This window comes from Haemorhous mexicanus, chromosome 2 (assembly GCF_027477595.1).
Source record: "Haemorhous mexicanus isolate bHaeMex1 chromosome 2, bHaeMex1.pri, whole genome shotgun sequence".
NCBI classification, from domain to species: domain Eukaryota; kingdom Metazoa; phylum Chordata; class Aves; order Passeriformes; family Fringillidae; genus Haemorhous; species Haemorhous mexicanus.
The window spans coordinates 81,494,921-81,517,978 of NC_082342.1; the positions used below are offsets into that span (position 1 = coordinate 81,494,921).

The 23,058-nt window shown below is 39.3% G+C and overlaps 1 protein-coding gene across 6 annotated transcripts in view; it reads right to left on the minus strand.

Moving 5' to 3' along the window:
* ABCC4 (ATP binding cassette subfamily C member 4) overlaps positions 1 to 23,058 on the minus strand; it is a 141,321-nt gene that overhangs the window by 110,485 nt on the left and 7,778 nt on the right. For 5 of the 6 annotated variants that reach the window (XM_059839226.1, XM_059839225.1, XM_059839228.1 and 2 more), the window contains 7 exons: positions 17,501 to 17,611; positions 15,191 to 15,311; positions 14,310 to 14,534; positions 9,618 to 9,707; positions 9,121 to 9,284; positions 4,934 to 5,059; positions 1,896 to 2,145 (listed from right to left, as the gene is read on the minus strand). In XM_059839226.1, the coding sequence (XP_059695209.1) occupies positions 1,896 to 2,145; positions 4,934 to 5,059; positions 9,121 to 9,284; positions 9,618 to 9,707; positions 14,310 to 14,534; positions 15,191 to 15,311; positions 17,501 to 17,611 (1,087 nt within the window). The remainder of the gene's footprint in view (positions 1 to 1,895; positions 2,146 to 4,933; positions 5,060 to 9,120; positions 9,285 to 9,617; positions 9,708 to 14,309; positions 14,535 to 15,190; positions 15,312 to 17,500; positions 17,612 to 23,058) is intronic. The other variant, XM_059839227.1, reaches the window with a different exon arrangement.

Below are 23,058 nucleotides of genomic sequence, written 5' to 3' on the forward strand. Positions count from 1 at the left end.
ATAGGAGAGGACTCTAACAACCACCTGCTCAATAAAGAATTCCAGAAGCAAATGGATCTTAAGAACCTGTCCTGTCTTTTCCTTGAATTACTAACAACTTTTAAAATTGTTTAACTCCCTCTTTCCATGCAGAAGAGGTGAAACCCTCACTGCAACACCTTCTCATTCCACTGCTGGCAGAGGTTTATGTTATTTAATTGGAAGAATAATGAGGACACAATAAGCAGCTGTCCACTGTCTCTATTAAGCATTCTTCAAGTGGCCAATAGAAGACAGAACACTCTCTGAACATTTCCTCATTTTCAAGTCCAGGACATGAACCAAAAAAGAAACTTGCTTACATTTGCAAAGCTGGCTCACTTCACTTTCACTACTGCACTTCTATTCTACACTACATCCCAGTCAGCAAACTCTTCCTTCAATCTGCATAAGCATGCACTTTGCACCATAGCCACACTTCTGCCACACCTTGCCTGATGCTAGGTTTTCAACAGCCCAAACACATTTAGAAAGGAAAGGGGCTACTTCCACAGATAACTTTTGAGGTTAACAGCTGCCACAGTTTTATGACAAAACCTAAAAAAAAATTCTTTTATCCTTTGACTCACGGAGTCTAAGGACCTTAAATAGGCAGCAGCAGACAATATTTTGGGAAGAGAAGGAACATCTTGATCGTAGAAGCCAAGACTAGTTAACAAGTCCTCAGCTAAGAGCTTGCAGATGTGAGATAGCTGCTGAAGACTTGCAGAAAGCAGTAACTAAGAGGAAGCAGGAAGAGGATGTCAGGAGCCATGGGAGGGCAGAGATTACCGCTAGGCTTTCCAGGCACAGAGGTACTGCTTAGACTCCTGTGAGAAGCCAAGCATTTTAACACAGCAGTCCATGGTGTACAACACACTCCTGTGAACACCAGAGCACTGTGGTGCTGGTTCTGTTAGACCAGCATCAGCACTACCAATGCTCGTTCTTCCTGAATTTGTCTTCACTCCAGCACTGAAAGCAGCCACAAGAGAGAAGCTGGGGTTCACACCTGTCCTCCACAGATGACAGGGAACTGCTGTGTGAAATATGAATCCTGTAGCTCCCATCTGCCTGCTTTGTTCTTCAAACCCCAATCCCAGCATGCCTGCACACACATTCCTCTCACTTCAGAAATGTCTACAACACCTCTTCACCATGCACACTTTTCTCCCACACCTCAGCCCACCCTACAGCACATATCACGTTTTTCGTATCTGCATACAGAATTCACAGAACTCACAGAATCACTAGGTTGGAAGAGACCTTTCAGATCATCAACCAATGCCCCAACTCCTCAACTAAACCACAGCACTGAGTGTCACATCCAGTCTTTTTTTAAACACATCCAGGGATGGTGACTCCACCACCTCCCCAGGCAGACCATTTCAGAACTTTATCACCCTTTCTGTAAAAAACTTTTTCCTAATATCCAGCCTATATTTCCCTTAATGCAGCTTGAGTCTGTGTCCTCTGGTTCTGTCAGTTGCTGCCTGGTAAAGAGACCAACCCCCACATGACTACAGCCACCTTTCAGGAAGCTGCAGAGAGTGACAAGGTCACCTCTGAGTCTCCTTTTCTACAGGCTAAACAACCCTAGCTACCTCAGCAATTCCTCACAGGGCTTGTGTTCCAAGCCCCTCACCAGCCTTGCTACCCTCCTCTGGATGTGCTCGAGCATCTCAACATCCTCCCCACGCAGAGAGACATTCCGTTTCCAAAACAGGTTATTTCATCACAGATCCCAAACTGCAAAACTATAATAAGGCTGCATTTGTCAGTGACAAATGTAGAGTAAGAGACAAAGGTAGAGTAAGAGAAGGAACAAAGGTATAGTAAGAGCAGGGATGCAGACCCCTCCCAGTCAGAAACGCTACCTTGATCCGCCGGATGCTGATCACCGACTCGGACACTCTCTCCACGGCCGAAGGGAAGAACAGGGTCACTGTGAGTCTCACTGCTCCATAGAGGGACACTGCCACAAACACCCTGCTCGCAGAGATGGCATTCCCAAGCAGTACATAAGCCATGAAAGTCATGAACACTGTAATTTTGCTTGCCACAAAGAACGAGGCTAAGTTCAGTCCTCGAAGGTAAGAGCTTTTCATAACCATGGCAATCTCCTTCCTAAAAATGCAAAACATAAACAAATCACATCAATCTCTCCCATTACTGCTACCCTCAACAATAGGATGAGGGAAACCCCCCATCAGGATTCTATTTTCACATCCTTTCTCCTCCTCTTGCACTGCCCCAACTCATATGCAAACAATGGTGAAGAAAACATATTATTTGGTAAATAACAAAACAAAACCAATCAAACCAACCTAAAAAAAAAAAACACAAAAAAAAAAAAAACCAAAAAAAAAATCAACCAGAATTTATGGGCTTGGAAATTCAAAGGAGAAATTCATTATATTTAATATCTTAATAGCTATAGAAATCAATTATTTTTCCGAGTCAGAAAACTAATGTACCATTTTTTTCTTCTCTAGTCAAACTAGTATTTTAATTCAGATTCTAATCTGCTTCAAATATTTTTGGGCTGCATGCAATAGCAAAGAGGAGAAAAAGCCTGTATAAAGGCCAAGCACCCATAAACTCCCTATCCTTCCAATATCAAAATCCACTGGAGTTCAGTCACAAAACTCATGACAAGACCAACACATACTCTGCAATCGAAAAAACCAGGGCAATTTCCAGAAGATCAAGAGTTTGCCCATGGCCCAAGTATCTGCCATTATTAAGCTGCTGCTCCTCAAGCTATATCACAGGACTTAAGAGTACTTCCTCTCATCTCAGTCTTTATCCTTCCCAATTTGGACCCTGCTCTTGGCTTCTTTTGCTCTAGGAATTCTGGTTCATAAACTGAGAAAACACTGACCTGTGAGGCCAACCGTTCTGCCAGTCATTGCCCAAGCTAAATAGTGACTGAAGTATTGCACAAACACATAAGTCTTCCTCCAGCAACTCAAAAGCTGCTGATGCATTTGTTCTCAATTTCCATTTCATTTAATTGCAGTTTCCACTTCTAAATGACTCAACAAGTCCAATCCTCAAAATGTTACTGCACTATCATCTGCTACAATGTGGATGCTATCAGGCTTACCTCCTTATTAACATAATAATTTTCCTTTATCAAGACAGCCAAAACAACCTACTCTTTCCTCATATGTTCTACTTTTTGTCTACTTAATACTATCAAATATAAAATCCCAAAACAAGTCCTAATTTCTCTTTCCACATATTCTGTCAATTCTTAGGGAAAATCTTAATAACTTTGATTGCCTTCCACTTGGAACTATACATTAAGATTAGAAACTCAAGGTGTGATAATACAATTTGAAGTAAATTAAGTAACCACTTAAAGAAGAAAAGGATGCAGTATGCACTACTGGAAAACTAGTTAAACAACTTTCCCACTATATTTGCCAAACTGGCTGAACTGACGGTCTTTTAAAGAATTTCAAAGACTTCTTTTTTTCAGCTTAAGGGTTCACCATCTCTAATCTCCTCCAGAGTACAGAGAAGGAACATTTGTATGTAAACTATTTGAATTGGGTCTAATTCAATTACTTCTAAAACCCTGGATGAAACTCTTTTCCCACCCTTTAATAATCCTTAATAATCCTCTCGTTATCTGTGAATAATCGGCAAGTTTTTTGTGCTACTCTCCATAAATACCAGATAAATTGCAGCCTACCTGCAGGCTGCATATAATATATATGAGGCACTGTCTTGAGGCACAAACTTACATAAAAGGAAACTAACACAGACAGACACAAGAAAAAAAGAGCAATGGAGGAGTTCAGATGGCATCTCAGCCACTGTCAAGGGCCAATGTGGAAATACTGGACAATAAAGCATCTGACTAAATTTAAGAGTTTTAGTTACAGTTTTCCACAACACAGCTGAAGAAAGGAAAGAAGGCTCAAGGTGTGTTCTGGAAGATTTCCTTTCTTTCCAACATTAAAAAGGAAGCCTCTAATCCTAATGAGGTGTTGAACTTGCAAATCTAAAATTTAGTGATGTGAATACAACCCACTGAGGAAGCTTTCAATAAAGAAATATTCTCTCTGGCTCCATGCAAGACAGTAAAGGTTCCCATCAGTCATGAACATTCAATCAGCACAGGATCCTATAATTCAACAGAGGAAACAATAATGTGCATGGGAAGGAACATCTCAGGGAACATTTGCAAGTCTGCAAGCCTGCACATGGATGTAAAGGAAAAAAAATTCCTTTCAAGAAAAGGATTTCCAAACTTAAACATTTAAAACTAAAAAAGTCAGATAATCTGCAGCAGGATACCAACCTTCTATTCATATGCTGGAGGGGTACATGACATGAAAATCAGTTTATAAGAAATATGCACCCAAACTCCTACAGTTAACCTTTAGTACTGAATGCTGTTACAGTGTCAAGTAAAAGGGCAAATACTGACTGAAAATCAAATGTATTAGTATGTTTTAATCTGATGCCAACGAACCTCTGAAATGAAATGTCTTAGGACACCAAACTCAGCTGGCCTTGCCAGTTGAATAACAATGGAATTTCTGATCTGCTGTCTTTCTCCTGTCTACCTTTCCCAGGTGGCTCGAGTAATAAAATGCATAAAAGGAGGGTGAAATTGCTGCATTACAACTGCTACAGCTTAATAGTTGCTCATTTTGAACACAACTGTTAGAGGAAGCTTAAAAAATCCTGAATTATTGAAGTCTGGAGGATTTTTAAATTTTTTTATTCCCTTAGAATGTATCTTCATTCCTCCACTGTTGCTATATGAAAATTAAAAAAAAAAGCTCACAAAATGGATGAAAACTGCATTTTAAAGCACAAAATAAAGCACTTATTCCCATGTAAAGAATGGAAAATGACACTGATCATACATCAAGCTGTATCTTTCCAGGATTACCTTCTTAAACCATTCACAAGTTCTGCAAATGATTTTTCCCAAGCGTACATCTTTATTATCTTCATGCCGCTTATCACTTCATTCATGGTCCTAATCCTGACATCTGTTAAGGCAGCTGTCTTGCTTCTGAAAATAGGACAAAGGAAAAATCCTCAGATTCCCTAAAGAAGACTATTTATGAGCACATAGCATATGTATGAAGTTTCTGCTTTTATTTGTAAAGACGATTCAGAAAACTGTAATTGCATTAAAGGGTTTTCCTGAAGACCAGTGTCTTAAAGCTGACACACAGCAGACACACTTGGTATGCTTGTACTCCTGCTTCTCAGGGAACTGAGAGCTGATTCAATGCTCAGGACTATATGTCAGTCTGTGCAAACAGGCGGTATTCATTAAACAACATATCTGTTGTTTACTGCATTTAGAACTAAGCAAAAATCAGAAAATTACTTTAAAAAGAGTTCAAAATGCCAAAACAACCACCCTTGTCATAAAGTTCTTTTGATGTTGTTAAAGAAGCTGGCCTCATTTGTGACTTTTTAGGATTAACTGTAGTTGAAGCAGAGATTACTTAGTACATGAACCATAATTAATTGATAATCTAGATACGGTTTCTTTAAAAAAAATATTATTTAAGCATTAATTGTAATTAACACTAATTTAACTGTATCCCTTTTAGTCCCACATTATGTTTGCACTGATAGAAAAAAAAAGAAAAATCTATATAATTAAATAATAAAGTCACAGTTTTAATTAGGAAAAAAGCATTGAAAGTTAGAAGCCACATAATAAATGCATAAATCATGCTAATAGATCCTATTACAATTCTGAATTCATTCATGTAGACAAACACTCTGCACATGGAGAGCTATGGTAGACCTTATTTTGATAAAACATACCTTTACCTGCTAAATTACTTATTTTTTCATGTAACAATGAAAGTTAAGATTCAGAGATCATTAAAAAAAAAATTCAAATCTTTTTAGAAGGCATGACTGGGCTTTCTCAGCTTAACCTGTCCCCTGAAAGATTTCTCTGATACACTGGAAGAAATCACCATAATTAAAGAAGGCAAGTTGAAAGAATTCCAAGCACCTACTCTTCATTTTAAAAAACTTCTCAGCACCAGCATTCCATAAATGTTAGGATGGCTGAAGCAGGGTATTAAAAAATATTTATACAAGGGAACTAACAAAAGCCATTTAGAAACTTAGCCCTAGTGCAATCGTGGATTCTTATTAACACTGAGGAAAATATCTTAGACTAAACCAACCACATCAGCATGGAATGAGATTGTCTTTGCTACTTCATCCTTCCCCTTTTTAAAAAAGAAACAGTAACAGAAAAGCAATTGCTAAAATAGTGTAATAGCTCATCATTTCTTCCCCATACACACACCACCACTGCAAAAGATAAAATTAGCAAGTGCTGCTCCTGCCTGTGCAGCAGCAAACAACTCTCACCTACAACCCTGAAAGTCACCCAACTTCCAGGCTTGGTCTCCACATAATAGAAAGCAGAAGATCATAGAATAAATAATAAAGTTAACAGAGGTTTATTTTTTTAAATGGTGTGACTGTAGTTCTCATAAACCAATTTTTCAGTTTTCCTGCTGAAATGTTATCATAGTAACCATCCTGTTTCAAATTGCCTTAAAATGCTCAGGAGGTTGGGGGAGTAGTCTTTTTAAAAACATTTTGAAGTTAGACTCCCCTACTTTGCAATAAGCATATTTTGTACACACATACCAGAAGCCACAGGCTCAGTGATGTTGTATAATGGCTTACTAAGTATACAGACATCCTCTGCATTAATGGTAAATTACTGCAGAGAAACACATGTCCCTGGTTTCAAAAATAGTGAGTTCAGAGTACAAACAGATCAGTCCAATACATGCTCACATAGCATGTCAATAAGAAAGTGCAGTAAGAAAGGACCTGAAAATTTGTCTGAGACGACCCCTCTATGATACTAAAAACCATTCTAAATTAAGCTAGCTACAAAATTCCTTTTTGCTTTCACAAGGCATATTTGGGGGGTTTTAATTAACACAGCAGTTAGACACAGTTTTTATCTTCAAGAAGAAGGACTTTAAATAACAATACTACAGTTGCATGACTAAGCAGTGAAAGCATCCAGCTCTTGTGAATAAAATACATATAAAATGGTCTTCAGTCCAACAAAGCTTCTCAAATAATATATTGGGTCATGTGTATTTTGCACAACTTCTCGTACTTGTGCAAGTAAAGGCAAGCCCGCAGAATGCAGTGGATACCATTCCACAGGATACCAAATCCATCTCTGCAAACCCCCAGAGCTCTGAGGCCAGAGGCTGCACCATGAACTGGTGTTCATGCCTGTTGACACAACTGAGTCACAGGAACAATGCTGAATAATAGCACAAATTAACTGCCACACCGAGCATGCTTGGATTTTAGCAAAAGCTTTAATCCTTAAATTACTTCTTCATAGGCTGCCTTCCTTAAATCCATGCAGATTCCCAGCAAATGCCATGTGAACACACTCATCAGCTCACTCAGAGCTAAAATCTATTCCAGTTTTACCGTTAACTCCTTCTGTTCATTGCACATTTCTGTTCAAAAAGAAAAAAATCAGGGCACATGGAGACAAGCAGCTTTTCTGGTTAACCAATTCTTTTCCTTGCACTGCATCCAAACAAGTGGCTGTTACTGAATGGGTAAAAAACCCCAAACACTGTTACACTGCTACTGATTAATTTTTAAAGTACATACCTTCAAGAAAGAGATTTTTGTCACCCTATTTTCTGACCCCGGAAAAGTCAATTAATCTCTTTATGACTCAGTTTCCCATCTGTAAAATGGGGATATTAAAGCCTGTCACCACAGATAAAGCACTAGCTAAGCACTAGGTATTTTAATTATTGACTCAAGCCTCAAAAACTTAGACCTAATGAAAAATAGCAATGAAGCAGCTTGATACTTCTGCATGCATATAGCACACACAGTGAAAATACACATTTAAGAACATATGGTAAGTGTTCTACAACCAGGCTTTATCATAAAAAGAAAAGCCCTTAGAATTTGACAGAGAATGGATCATTATTTGAGAAATAGCCCTTGAACATTATTTGAGAAACAGCACAGGAATGTAATGACTGAAGACTACCACACTGGTTACAAATGAAGAGGTCTACAAGTTGTTTTCATTTTTTAATTCTCATCTCTCTCTTCATACCTGGCCATGCAATGGCAATTCCAGGCTCAGTATGTCTAGAAAATGTCTTGAAATACAACTTGAAAAAAAACCCAGTAACTCACTTACAGAAATTTCACTTACCCAAAGAGCTAAAAGGAACCCATTCAACAAAAAGATGCAAAGAAAGATGCCTAACATGCCTAAGCATACGTGTACAGAGCAAAGGAACACAAAAATATTTCCAGTTAGGTGTGAAAGCCTTTTATAAAGTCATAATGTAAGCCAAGCATGGCTAATTACACAAGAAACACAAAACCTGGATGCAAGAACTTGCCTCAGCAATCCAACAGAGGCAAGTGGTGCTTGGGGTTTTTAGGATAAAGTTACAGAAAAACAAATTAAATTTGTCTGACAGCAGAAAATTACTCCTAACTCTTATCTCCACAGCCTAGAACCTTGCAGCTGGAAACCTCATAGCTGGCATCAAAACCACCATGATAAATTTTTTTTCCCTTCTCTCTCAGTTCCTTCCCCTTTTTTCTCTCGGCATCTTAGTCACGGAGGAGAGAGAGCAAGATCTTTGAACAAGAAACTTCCAGAGCCTTCTGCAGCAATGCCTGTGTCACCCCAGTAAGTCAAACAGAGAAGGGCTGACCACATCCCCTGAGGAGTAACCACTCCCAAGAATTACTGCAGGAAGGCAAAGCTCAGGTTCCACAATTCTATGCCCCCATCCACAGCAATGTACCTACAGAAACAGTCAGACTCTTTTAATGCACTGGATAACTAATAAGTAGCAGATATTTTCAACATGTTTGGATGACAGACCACTTCAAGTTCATAATCTGGAATTCAGATCTCTCACATGAGCAGCTGTAATAAACATTAGCAAAGACAAGAGACACTGAAAAAAAAATCACCAGACATAAGCTGATACTCTGCCTCCATCAATACGCACATTTTAAAACCCAGCACAGAAAATAGCTACAACCCAAAACATGCAGCCTTACCTGAGGGAAGAAAAAAGCCTCCCAATGCAGGTCTGCACAGGAAGAAGAATAATCAGAACTGCCATTCCTGCAAGACATGATGGGCCTATTTCCATCCAGAGAAGTACTGTTACTGCTACAGCTTGAAGCGGTCCAGCCCACAAGAAGTGCAAGAAAATTGTTACCTAAACAAATAGTTAAGAATCAAAAATTAACTTTTGCTCTTAGCTAACAAATCAAACCCCTAGTAACATTTAGGAAGTACTTCTGCCTGTGGCAAGGCCAGGCTGGATGGGGCTATGAGCAAGCTGCTAGTGGAAGGTGCCCCTGCCCATGGCAGGGAGCTGGAACAAGACAGTCTTTAAGGTCCCTTCCAACACAAAACATTCAATGTTTAAGAAACAACTAGAAGAAATGTTTATTAGAAACATTTAATCACCAGTTTTAAACAAAACTTTCTTAACTCCAACCCCACAATTTCTCCAGGCCCTTGGAAAGATCTGTAAAATACTCCTTACTTGATCAAATTTGTTCACATCGTTTGACAGCAGGTTTACTATCTGACCAGTGGTAGTTTTCGCCATAGCTACGTTACTGAGACGAAGAGCCTAAAAAAGTCAAAACAGTTCAAATTATCACAGCTTGTAGAGCACAGTACAGCTATACACACAAGATACATAAAAACAGTACCATGGCTAAAGCTGAAGGCACTTATCTTTTGCCTGAGAGCACTGGAGCCTTAAATAAAATGAGGACTAGACTAAATATCCTAAAAAAAGTCGCAAAGAAAAAAGAATAAAAAAAAAAGGTCAAGGGAAGGACTGTGAGAATAAAAATGGCGTATCTTCATGTCTGAAGTGATTAAAAATAGGAAAATACCAACACAGTGAGCCACCAAGCAAAAGAGCTGTAACTTTCCATGTGCATTGTTCTCCTCCTTACTAAGAGCCTCTGTACAAAACAGGAACAGAAAACTCCACCTGAAGGCCAGATTAAAGTCAGAACAGTGTTTGGCCAATTGAAACAATTCTGTTTTGAACACGTTATCAGCAGAAGGCAAAAAACCCTCAAATTATTAATTTCAGACTATCTTTGCTAATCAGAGTATCCCTTTACAAATCACCAACTCTAGGAAAATCATAACATTTCTGAATTATGTAAAATGCTGTTTAGCACATACTATGAAAAACAACAAGAGTAAATATCAAGTATTTTTATACATTAGTAAAAAATTTAGTCAATAGAAAATAAAATGTGTTTAAAAAATACGCCCCCCTCCAAAAAATCCCATCTGGAAATATGCAGTCTGAACCTTACTGCAAAGGTCCAAAGTGAAATTGCTCAAAAATACCAATAACACACCCTGCTTCTTCCTGCTAGAGAGAAAACACAGGTTTGTAGCACAAGTTTAAAAAACATACAAAGCATGTTGCATGTTTTTCTGTACAGAAATAGTTCACTCCTCAAAAACACTTCACATTTTTAGGCAGTGCATATCTACTTCTCCCTCTCCAAACACTATTACGGCTCCTTTTTGACCAATAACCAAACATGAAAAGCACTGATTGTTTCAAAGATACTGTTCTAGTATTTTGAAACAAGTAGGAGAACATCAGCCATCAAAGTACTACTCAAAGCATAATTTCAAACAAGGCTCCTTACATTTCTTGCACCTCACGTTTGTGTTAGAAAGACACAATCACAGAGAGAATCCCAACCTTAACTTCATTGAAACCCTGAAAGTCAGAAACACTGAAAGGCAGAAACTTTTAAAACTCCACTATGAAATTCCTCTGACATTCCAAAAAATAAATCTAGGATACTGAGTATATGAAAGATCAGATTTAGTTATTTGAGAAAATTATTGATTCATTCCCTGTCTTAAGCCACCTGTCTCTCATCCCCCTGAAATCCCCCAGGTAGCTGCTGCCTGCTGCTATCACGTTTGCTCCACACCACACACTAAGGCTGGTAAGCTCTGAGAAAAGCTGTTAGAAACCCACAGATCATAGCAATAGGAGTTCACAGGATGCATGTTTGGGGAAGTTTCCCATCAGGATGTTTACAGCATATTTGCTGCCTGAAGTTCACCTGAACCATCAGAAGAACGTGCTGGTATCTTGCTAGTGGCCCATGGCCTGGGTCTGTCTCAGACCTGCCACACAGTCACCTTCCTGACTTCATCCAAGCTACTTCCACACAAGCAACAAAACCAGTTTTAAAATCATTCTATGAGTCCAGTTCACTTTGACCAAGACAGTCTCAGGAGGAACCACAAAAGCATCTGAGCCAACAGGAGGGTGCTCATCTGTGACTGATTTGTCTTCTCAGGGAAGAGGCAGCCATTCCCATCATGTGGCAATGCAGTTTCAGTATTTCCTCGATTCCCTCTTGGTTTTGATTTTTTTTTTTTTTTTTTTTTAAGTGAAATAAGCCTTGCATTTTCCTGGCTGAATGGATATGTCTCGACTGCAAAGTAGCAGTTTTACTTTCATAACCAATTTTTTACTAAAAAGTCCTGTTTTGGTACCTTTCTCTTTTTACTACATCTGATACATAGCCCCATATGAGCTGAGGAAAACTAATTCCATCCCGCTAAAGTCAGTACACTGACATAAAAAAATTTCTAAAAGCTAAGTCTTAAAAAAATAAAACCAACAAAAACCAGTTTCCCAAAAGTAGCCTTTGATTTCAAAAAATAAGATTCTGAGTCATCATGAGACAGATTTCACTTTCATTTTTGTTAGGAGTTTTCTATGTGTATCACTAATACTTCTTACTGGTAACAAAACTTCTTAAGTGTTTGAATACAGGGATTTTACAAATTAGATCTGAACTTTCCAGGAAATGAAAAATGGTCTAAAACTTAAGAATTATGAACATTTGAGGTTCTCTATTAAGAATGCTCTCTTATCCAATCTATTTATCCTTACAAATCCAAGATTTTATTTTCTACAGCAATTAACAAACTCTGCTAAAGTGCTGGTAAATAAACACCCCAGTTTCTTTCAAAAGCCTGTATGAGGTTAAAGAGAAAGTATGACCTATTTATAAGCAGCACATAATGAAGACAAATTATTAGAAAGGTTTGTCAATGTTCGGCTGTTACCTCAACCCTCACCCTCAGAAGTAAAAATGAGAGCTGATTAATTTTCCATTTAATCCTAGCTCTAGAAATAAGGGTGCATATTACAAATATTTCTTTTCCAGGCTTCTAAGCCACTATCAACTCAGCAACAAACACCACCACTATATACATTTTCCATTAATTCCATTTTGGTAATCAGTTTGGTAAATTAATACCGTAGAGAGATGTTTATGTACAAGAAAGCATTGTGCCATCCTAGAGCCAAGTTCACAGAGGATCCTTTCCAAGGTATCAAAAGAGGAAGAGAATAAATGTGTGTATGAAAAGTCAACACCACTTAAAATGGGGACATTTTTACTCTCCTCACTTTACTGCTTTGTCCAAAAACTTCACATGACCTACACCATTTGTGTTAAGTTGATGGTACCTATGTTTAATGGCTAAAATAATGTGGATTTCTTTACATTCCAAAGAAACTGTGCAGTCCTGATTTTTCAATTAAACTTCTTTGCTGAGGTCTGAAGTTGCAGGTCACTATTCCAGCAGCACTGAAAATAGAAAGATGGGGCATTTTCCCTTCCAGCATTCTCAGCAGAGATTTCCTGCTAGCAAGCAGACAGGCTCACAGTTTGGGTATTGCCAACAGCTTCAGAAGAGTGAAGCAGACATTTTCAACTGGGAAACAGCATTTTGTCCTGGATGTTGCTCAGCTCCTTCCTGTAAGTAAAACTCAACTTCTCTTGCTCCAATTTCCCTCTGACAGCAGCCACAACTCCACCTGTAGTTCAGGACAGCTATTTCTTGATCAGGACACAAAGACAGCAAAGAAACCACAGCTTCCTGAACCACATCCCTTCTCACATTTCACTGGTTTTAGTGGAGGGCTGCAGTACTCCCACAATAAAACCAGTAAATGATAAAAAAAAAGTAACTCCCTCCCTTCAGGATTCCACTTGATTCTGAACTGTGTCTCTTCTGCCTGCTCCTCTCTCTCTTCCCCCTTAAACAGGAGGGATAAAGGTGAAGATGCCAAGCATCCCTGCCTGCCTGGAGTGGGAAGGAGCAGTTCCACAGAACTGCTGCCACTCCCCAAGGGAACCTGATGGATGCCCCAAGGGAGGGGAGCAGCCTCTGATCTGCAAAAGAGACAACCTGCTAGTTATACATCACTGATGGGATAAAATATAAATAAATCCCACCATTAACTACAACAGGGATGGGGGGAAACCTAGACAGCAAAGCAATTCCCAGGAGACAGAGTGCTGCAGTGGATGGTGACATCCAAGCACCACATCAGCCCCTGGGATCAAGCTGCAAGGCTGAGTAGCTGCCAGCATTCCCTCGGAGCTCAGTCCCTCTCCTGCTCTATGCTGACACCTCTTACAGATCAAGCACACAACACTTCCAAGAGCAATGGGGGGAGCTCCTCTCCAACAGCAGCAGGAGTCAAAAAAAGCAGCTCTTCCAAGACTTTAGGGCTATTTAACTCACCGCCTTCACTAAGCAGGCCTGAAGCTGTCATTCAGACACCTCAGCACCAAAGAGAAAGCAAAGCCACATGCACACATCTAAGGCCTGACACACTCCCCATGCACTAGGTCTCTGCTAATGAGTAACTTCAATGGAATTACAATCATGAGCATAACAAATAACTGCATTGTCACCGCCAGGTGGGACGTGACATGCGCACACGTGATTAGGGTCTAAGAAGAAAAAAGTTTTCACTCTGTGTGTTTTCTAGCTTATATACTCTTAACAAAGCGAGATCTTAAGTCATTAACTACATCACAATAGCTTATTATATTCATTGGTGCAAAGCAATTGGTGTTAATATAACTGGCAAAAGTTTTACAGAAATTTAATAAGGTACATATACACATCCACTGATGCACGTAGTCTAGCTTACAAAAATTTTGATGTATCCCTTCTAATCTGTTTCCATGCTGACGGCCTTGTCTTCTTCTTTGCTATGGATACACTTGAAAATCATCAAACGTTATTTCTTCTATTAACTCAGCTTTGCTTGCAGGCCAGCTGTCAAGCCCCTCCATACTGCATTTTTAAACTCCTCTAACAGAACAGCTGTCAAATACAAAACACAGCTGTGAACAGGTTTGCTTACCTTCCGATAAATCATGTGACACATGGCCACCCTCAGCTTCATGCCAGCCCTCTGCACATGGTAGAAGTATAAGTGGTGCATGATAGCCAGAATAAGGGTGCACACAGACAGAGCACCTGCGTAGCAATATGCAAAATTCAAAGCTACCTCATCTGAGGCATCATATTCTTCAAAATAATTAATAATTTTTCCCAAAAAAATTGGTTGAATTATTTTGAGGGTTTCCTGAAAGAGAAAGAAGGGGGAAAGTATTAGAAGTATTAGTCATTTCCTATCACCCCATGCTAACCAAGTCTGTACACAGGTGAACAGAAGCCAAGTACTGCTGCAAGCCATATCCTTTATTATTTTGTCTTTATTGTGCTCTAAAATGTCAAGCCAATTTTTATCAACACAAAATCCAAAAGAAACATGCTCCACATTAAAATTTAGCAGGAACTTCAAGAAGAACTCTCTCAATTACCAAAAAACTCGCTCTGATGTTGTAAAAACTGCATGTGTATGTATTACACTTCCATTTTTTAAAATGCCATGTGTCCTTTGGAGTCACTTACAAAGAGCAAAAAAACCCCTTTCTATTGGGCACCCCACTCAGATACATAAAATACAGATGAGCCTTACAAAGCAAAGCAGCAGTTTGCAATGTCTCAAAAATAATGCACTGAAATGAGCTCTCTGCTCCACTTCCATAATCCCGCAGTTATGACTCAGTTTTTCAGTCTCTGCAGGGCTACAGCTCTGTTTTACCTTTCTGAGAACATTACCAGGCTCTCTGAGCTGTCCAGGACAAAGTCACCAGTACATGTCATGCAGTCTAAGTGGACAAGTTTCCCATTGCTGTTAGCCAAGAAGTAGGTCCTGAGACATTTTACAGCACTTACCTCAATCATTGTGAAAATTCCAAAAACTAAATAGGATTTCCAGTAACACAGAATAATGGCTTTTGTTAAATGTGGTGTTTTCCCTCTCTTTTTTGCTTTTTGCACCTCTTTATCCCAGTACCTGACAAACAAAGTGCAATTATGTTGGAGGACAGAAGTAAAATCACAAGGCAATTACCTAGAAAAAACACTTTCAGACTACCAGCCAGATTTCCCTGATCACCTTAATAAAATCCAATCAAACCAAAGGAATTAATCATGTCTTCTCAGTCACATAAACACTTGGTACTTAATATTACAGGCCTATTTGCTCTTGGTTAATCACAAACAATTCACCACTATTGACTATTATCACCATATCATCATATTTGCTGATGAGGAACCCTTCCCATATCTCTTCTCCTCTCAGTTCAGAGAGTCACCACCCACCTTAATTAAGAGCCTCCTATTCTATGACATCCTGACCATGGACTAAACTGAGGCAGCACAGTGTCTTTATCTATCCATATGCCCTGTGCTTGCCCAGAGAGGTTGTGACATCCAACCCTTTCTCATGTCTGGCCCTTTCTTTTTTCTGCCACCTGCTTTGCTGAGGATTCTGTCACCCAGCACACTTCACACACCTATCTGAAGGCGAGGATTCAACAGCAGAGTGGGAAAGACCTTACCATCACCACGTGTCTGCCCACAAGCAGGACACAATCTGTTCACATAAAAACCAAAGACAGCAATAGCAAGCATGATTTTAACAAGAAAGTATCAGAACTTAATCAGACTTCTTAAAACACACTGCTGTCACAGAGAAACCTCTCCCTTTCTTCTGAAGGCTAAGTGTTTTTCTGCCAAACCTCTGACCTCGATAGTTTGAGGGGTGAAATGAATCTAAGGCATGAAAGCCAATTATTTTGCAACAAAGCACAAAAGTTCAAAGCATACAGATAAGAACACTTTTTTTTTATTATTTTTACCCTCTTTTTTTGTTACAAGAATTACAGAGTTATTGTCTACATGTTTTGAAAACAGAAACTATGTAGGTTCTGTGGGGTTTCTTGGCGTAAGAGAAGACTTCCATAGGCAGCTATTTATGAATTATATTCTCTGCTTCTTGGTCAAGAACACTGAAGAATTAAAAACCACTCTTTTTTTTTTTTTTCTTCTACCATTTCCTGACTCATGCAAGTGTGTTCTTTTACTATAAAAAATAATTGGAAAAAATCCATCTTCCCTACAGCCAAGTCCCTGAACTGCTTGAAGACACAACCATGGAATTTGGCAAAGCTTTCCAGCTACAAAGACATTAAAAGCAGCAACTCCTATGAGCTTATCACCAACCCTCTTTCCTCAGTTAACTTATCCAGAGCAGGATGATGTCAGACCTGGTCATAACCTTTAGTTTCTGGATTCTTTTTGCTTCTTGAGGAGTCTCTCATCCCAACCAAACTATCAGGAAAGTCCATCCACTCTGCCTTCGGTGTAATGGCAAGAAACAGCAAAGCCACACTTTCTTAATACAGAAGCCACCTTTCACCAGGAGGCATCTTCTCCTCTAACTACATTTAGCAGAAGATTATTTGAAGACAAAAATTCCCTCTGTTGGAAGGTTCATGACAATTGATATAAATAGTAATTATCTGAAGATATTTTCCTTCTCAAATATAGATCCCCCTGAGTCCGTAACGCTACACAAAGTCCATGAAAAAGTACTTAAAACCAAATAAAAACACTTCCTAGATACATGCTTTTAGCTGTCCAAGGCATCTTGCCCACACTGCCAGTGAGTGGCAGATTTTCAACATACATATATTTATATATACACATATATTTAAAGGGTCATTTAATTCAGTTTGCACTCTAAACAAACAAAGAAAGAAACAAACAAAAAGAAATAAAATAGAAAACTTTTTTTCTCCACTTTTATACAGAGCAATTTGAAGCTTCCACAGCTGTTTTACCACAGGCCAGAAGACTCACACATTTATTAAGGATTACTACCATTACAGTTGATGAAAAGTTGTCTTTTGCAAGCAATTCTGCAAAGTGTCAAATTAATTATAAATGACATAATGGAATTACTCTAATGCAGTTCCATTATGTATAACTTGAAAAAAATCTAAAAAGTCTCTATGGTAAGTAAGTTTTCTTAGTTCTTATTGCTCTAAATTCTTCAGCATTTTTAACCTTGTTAAACTTTACAATAACATCTTTTAATTTTAGAATAGAAATAAGATTTTTACCTTCTCCAGCATTAATACCAGAAAAGAGAACAATTGTGCCTTCCAACCCAAAGTATTCTACTATTTTTCTCCTTACCACTGCAATTCCTCTCCAAGCTTCTCTGAGGAATCTTCTGGCATCACTTTATACATATCATCTTCTTCAAGCTTCCGTTTATGGCCGATAATAAATAAGGGATTCAACCACCTAGTTAAATACAAATTATTAGTGAACTGGCCAGCAGACCAAAAAGAGTAATTTCTTTACATAGTAAATCTTTTATCCCCTTCTTTCCCCCTCCTGAATCATTCAACGTCTACACATTTCACTGCACTTTTATCTAAGAATTAAGTCAACCCCTATCTTGCAAATGGGAAAGTACTTCCCACTTCCTAAATCTCTTTATGCCCATAACACCTTCCTCCCAGGCATTCAGACAGCCAGCAAACCAACCCTTCTTGGCCCTAAGGGAATTGTTTTCTCACAGTGCTTCCTTACACTCAAGGAAAAATAGCATTCCTTTAAATATGAAGGGAAAAGCCAGAACTTAACCCAACTATTAAAATATTGAAAGCTGTAAATAAAATTGTAATGCACACTAAAAGACATTTTTTGTAACATTTACTTGAGGAGAAAAGTAGCTGCTGTTCAATTGACATCTTGACGAGTATTAAAGGTCAGTAATTTAAAGACAATCACTGAAATCTAAAAATGGGAAAACAATGGATTATTATGTACCTTACTCATGCATGGAAACACAAACAGAAGCACACTGACACAGTGTGTAGGTTCAAAAAAGGAAAATAATGCCTAACGGCTCAGTTTCCTTAGTGGAGATTATTAAAAGCTCACTATTTTACGAGAACACTTTGAAGATAAATTATAACAGCAGTACTGTAGATTTGTTGAAAAACACAGTATTTTGTTAGATCAAATAGGTCAACTCTCAGGGAACAGCAAGACTAGATTTTTATGCACCTGGATCCTTCAGCCTGAAACACATCAGGGAACTACAAACAGCTTCAGCTGTCCTCCACAGAGCGAGGGTGGTATGGCATAAAGCACAAAAGTGACCAAGTTGTCTATGAGATGGAGAGAAAAGGAATGACACATGCAAAACAGGCATGGCTTAGTGGGAACAATGGAGTTAGGGAACTTGCAGTTTTCCATTTAGTTTGTCTCTCTGCTGAATTTGTGATATTTTGTTTCCAGGAGACATGTATTTTGGCTCTAAGGCTTTTCCTACAAGTACCTTCTCAACTGGTTAGCACCATCAAAATCAAGAAGTCAAGGATCTGTTTTGGAAAAAATACTCTTGCACTCAAGGCAAGCTGTCTGTCTGATCTCAACTGCCTGGGAAAGTTCTTTAACTGCTGCTTAGTTCATGATACTTATTTACTCCCCAATTTCACCAACACAGCTCTTAAAAGAACGTGTGGTGTGCTAGGTGAAGCGTGTTATTTTCTGCAAGACCTACATGTGAGATTTCAAAATTGGGGTGGTTTACAGTGAGGGTATTTATTTATTCACAACCACAACAGTGCTTATGAATACTCATCAACTTGCTCTACATTTCTTGCTCGGGCATGTTCTAACTAAACTTTGTATACACTGGCTTACAAGAAGGTTGTTGGCTAGTTTTAGAGAGGGTGGATGGGCAGGCAGAACTCTAGAGAGGAGGCTCAGAGTTTCTTCAAAGATAGCACTGTTGTAAAAACCTTTTTCCCAGGCCCCATGGCACAACTGCAAGTAACAAATGGGGTTATTTAGTGTTCCTACACTACTTAGCATGTTAGCACAGTGTTTTCGTGACTCATTAAAAAAAATTAAGTCTCTATCCTTAGAGTAGCACCTTTGATGCCTAACAGCCCTTTTCAAACTCTTGGAGCGAGTACTGAAGATTTGTTTATGTGAGCTGTTAATTCCTAAATGTATGTTACAGGTACAATTAGAAACAGAAAGGACTTGTCAGACAAGTCTGTTGCTGGGACTTTATGGCTAAATAGCATCAGGGCCCAAATCACTACCCCAACTTCCCCACAAAAGGTCCAAAATACCAACTGCTCCAACCAGCAGCAGAACTTCTGCCTGGCTTGACACAAGGAATCTGCTCCATTGAAACATGTCTTCTTTGGCCTCAGTTCTTACAGACCACAGGTGAAAAGCAGGTATGAGGCAAATAACCTCAAAGCCATTCAAATAATTTCTGCCTGCTGGAGAAGATAGCCTCTGCTCCAGGACAAGCAGGGAAAGATCTGCAGACTTCAGCTGACTCCTGAGGTCAATACCCAGTGCTCCTTCTCTTGAAACATCAGTATTAGCCTAGGATGCATCCATGAACAAGTCACAGGTCTCCTTTCAGACACAGGCTAAAGTTATCTTTCCCCTAACATGAGAATCAGGATGAGGCAGCCCTTTCAGGAAAATACAAAGGCTAAATCCTCCTCCCACCTACGGAAATGGTTGTGAGATTTCACTGGCTACTGCTGCCAAGGTGGTGAAAAGAAAACCGGTTCTGACATTTAACACGGAACATAAATAGGCTATTTCTTACAGAATCACAGAAAGGCTGGGGTTGTGTCAGAAGGGACATCTGGAGGTCAGCTGGTCCAAACCCTTCTGCTCAAGCAGGGCCACCGAGAGCTGGTTGCTCAGGACAATGTCCCGAGAGCTTTGAAGATCTGCACGAAGACCTCATAACCTCTTCAAGCAGCCTACGACAGTTCTCAGTCACCCTCACAGCAAAGAAATGTTTCCTGATGCTCAAGGGGAACCTCCTGTTACTCAGTTTGTGGCCCCACTGCCTCTGATCCTACTCCTGGACACCACTGAGAAGAGCCTGGCTCTGCCCACCTTCTACCCTCCCCTCAAGTATTTATTCACACTGATGATACTCCCCATATCTTCTCCTCTCCAGTAGGAACAGTTCCAGCTCCCTCAGCCTTTCCTCCCAGAAGAGATGTTCCGAACCCTTTATCATTGTTGTGACCCTTTGCTGTGTTCTTTCCAGCCTGTCAGTGTCTCTCTTGTACTGGGGACCCCAGAACTGCATTCAGGGCCCAACTGGGGCCTCAGCAGTGCTGAATAGAATACTTTCTGCATGCAGCAGAGCACACAGAGGAAAACAAAAGAGACTTTAGAAACAGACTTAAATATATAGTCTTAAAAAACAAAAACAATGCTTTTAATTTTACTCAGTAGAACACCATTCCTCTACTTACACTGTTCAAAAAACCACAGGCAGGCAACAGGAAGAATAACGCCTTCTTGCTGAAGGCAATTGCTCAATCCTGATGGCATTTGATTCCACACTACAGCCAAGAGCAGCACGTGCTGACCACAGATGTGCAGTCCGGTGCAAAGTAATCCACTGAAAGACAACACTCCCAAGTGTACAGGACTGTAAGAGCCACCCAGTCTGTCCTTGGTCCTTAAACACCCAAAACAACTTACTGATGATATGCCCATCTCCACTGAGGAATTCTTACAGTGTGCAGTAAATCCCTTGTCCCCCCCATCTCCACACTGTACCTACAGTGTGAGTGAATTTTTGAAAAAGATTTAAGGAGCAAAGAGATGGTAGTGCAGGGTAAAAACTGCCAGAAGTCTCAAGGCTATAAGTTCCAGTGAGACCTAGGGCAACTTGAGGGCTTCTTCCTTTTTTCCATCAGTTAAAACCATAACACTGAAAAGAGTAATATATTGCACTACAACCTAAGTTAACATGAAAGAATGCAAGGAAAACCAATCCAGAGTAAGCAGAAAACTGTAGTAATTCATTTTGTGACTCATTTATTATAATGGACACATGGCAAAGACTCAGCACAAGCCCACATTTCCGTAAGGTTAGAGAAAAAAATTGTACAAAAAACTCAAAAAAATTTAAAAATCACCCATTGTTGAACTTTCTGACTAGTGTCCCCCAAAACACCCATCTTCAAGAGCTACTGCTATGAAGATCTCAGGAGTAAAAAAACCTTTTAACAGTATGCTGAATTAACGGAATATAGTTCAAGACCTTTAGAAGAAGGTTAAACATTTTTCTTTTCAAATGATGGTTAGTCCTTGAAGGGCTTTTATCCCAAGAATGAGGTCTTCTGCAAACCCTAAGTACACCAAGAGGAGTTTGAGCATCACCATTTCACTGATGCATCCTGAACTTCATGCTGGAAGGTTTACTGCCAGACAGAAGACTTAGCACATTCAGCCATTAAAGTTTCCACCTGAATGCCACATGCAGATTATGCCCTGTGGAATTCTCTGCACTCACAGCAGAACTGAGACCAACCTATTTCACACAGCCCGCTGTTAGTCAAGTCACACATTTGTAACACACAAAAACCAACCAAGCCCTTCTCTTGCCTAAAGGCTCAGTTAAATTAGAATGCTGTCACAGGGCTGCTAGAGGAGACTGACAAATAAAGCAAAAGCCTACATAAAGAACATCTCTGAAACCCCAACACAGCCATAAAGGAAAACTACTCATTAGAGTGGTATGTCTTTTGTCAGAAGAGAGATCAGCTAACACAGATCACTTCAAAGAGTATGAAAACAGCTCACAAAAAATCAGCATTTGTTATGAAAACAGAACCTGTGCAAATTACATTATTCTTTAATAAGAAAGCTAAAATAATAACCTAAATTAAAGAAATGGAGGAAATATATAGGCAGTCATGCGAACCCCTCCTCTCACTGCAATGATGGGCTCAATACTATTTTACTGGAAGAAAGAGGAACAATGTGCTGGGGAAGTAAGACTCACAATGTCTTTCTGTATTTCTTTCTGAAGAAGCTATTCAACTTAAATAAAAACAGGACTCCTTAGTAACTGTCTTTATTTCAAAATTCGCTAGGAATTTTCCTGGTTTTTTTCCTACATATTGCTTCATTTTAGTTACTCTTTCAGAACACAAGGTTCACATGATGCCTTTCAAAGAGCTTAGCCCAAATTCTTCCTAGCGTGACCTACGCATAAAAATGTGAGTATCTGTAAGAATCCTGAGTACCTTGTGTTCTGCTGGGAATGCCTCTGTTCTATCAAAACGATTAGCTGATCAAAGACATCAGTCTGGAAACATGCCCAGAGTAAGTCCCTGGTACTGCCAGAATACTGATGTCACTTGGAATAAAGATTAAAAAAATAAATTAAAAAATCACCCTATAACCTGGTGCAAACCCAGAGACAGCCAGCTGCAAAACAGTAAATCACTGTTCCGACCCCAAAAGGCTTTTCACCTCTGCAGCAGTACCTTGGGCACTGATAAAAAAAGAAAGTGATTCATTTCTGAACCAGCAGATACACAAAGACCACAATATAAACATTCACTTCCTGCATTTCCCTACTCCTGGGCCCTGACATTACACACCCTTTAAGATTACAACACAGTCAACCAGCCACAATTTACTTGGTTGCTTAGGAAAAGTCCAATTTTTACCAACTGCTACGAGAACAACTCCATCAAGATATTGGAAAGCCTCTAAGATTGCAGAAAAAGCTAAGACAGTGTTTGCTTACCCTCCTAAGAGAAGTCAGCCCCTTCTTCAAAGACAGCATCAGCATGAAAGAGAAACAGGCCCTGCTATCCAAAAGGCAGCATCATTACGGCTAGTCATGCTTCATACATGAAATAAAATTTCCTAAACAAGAAAGCTTG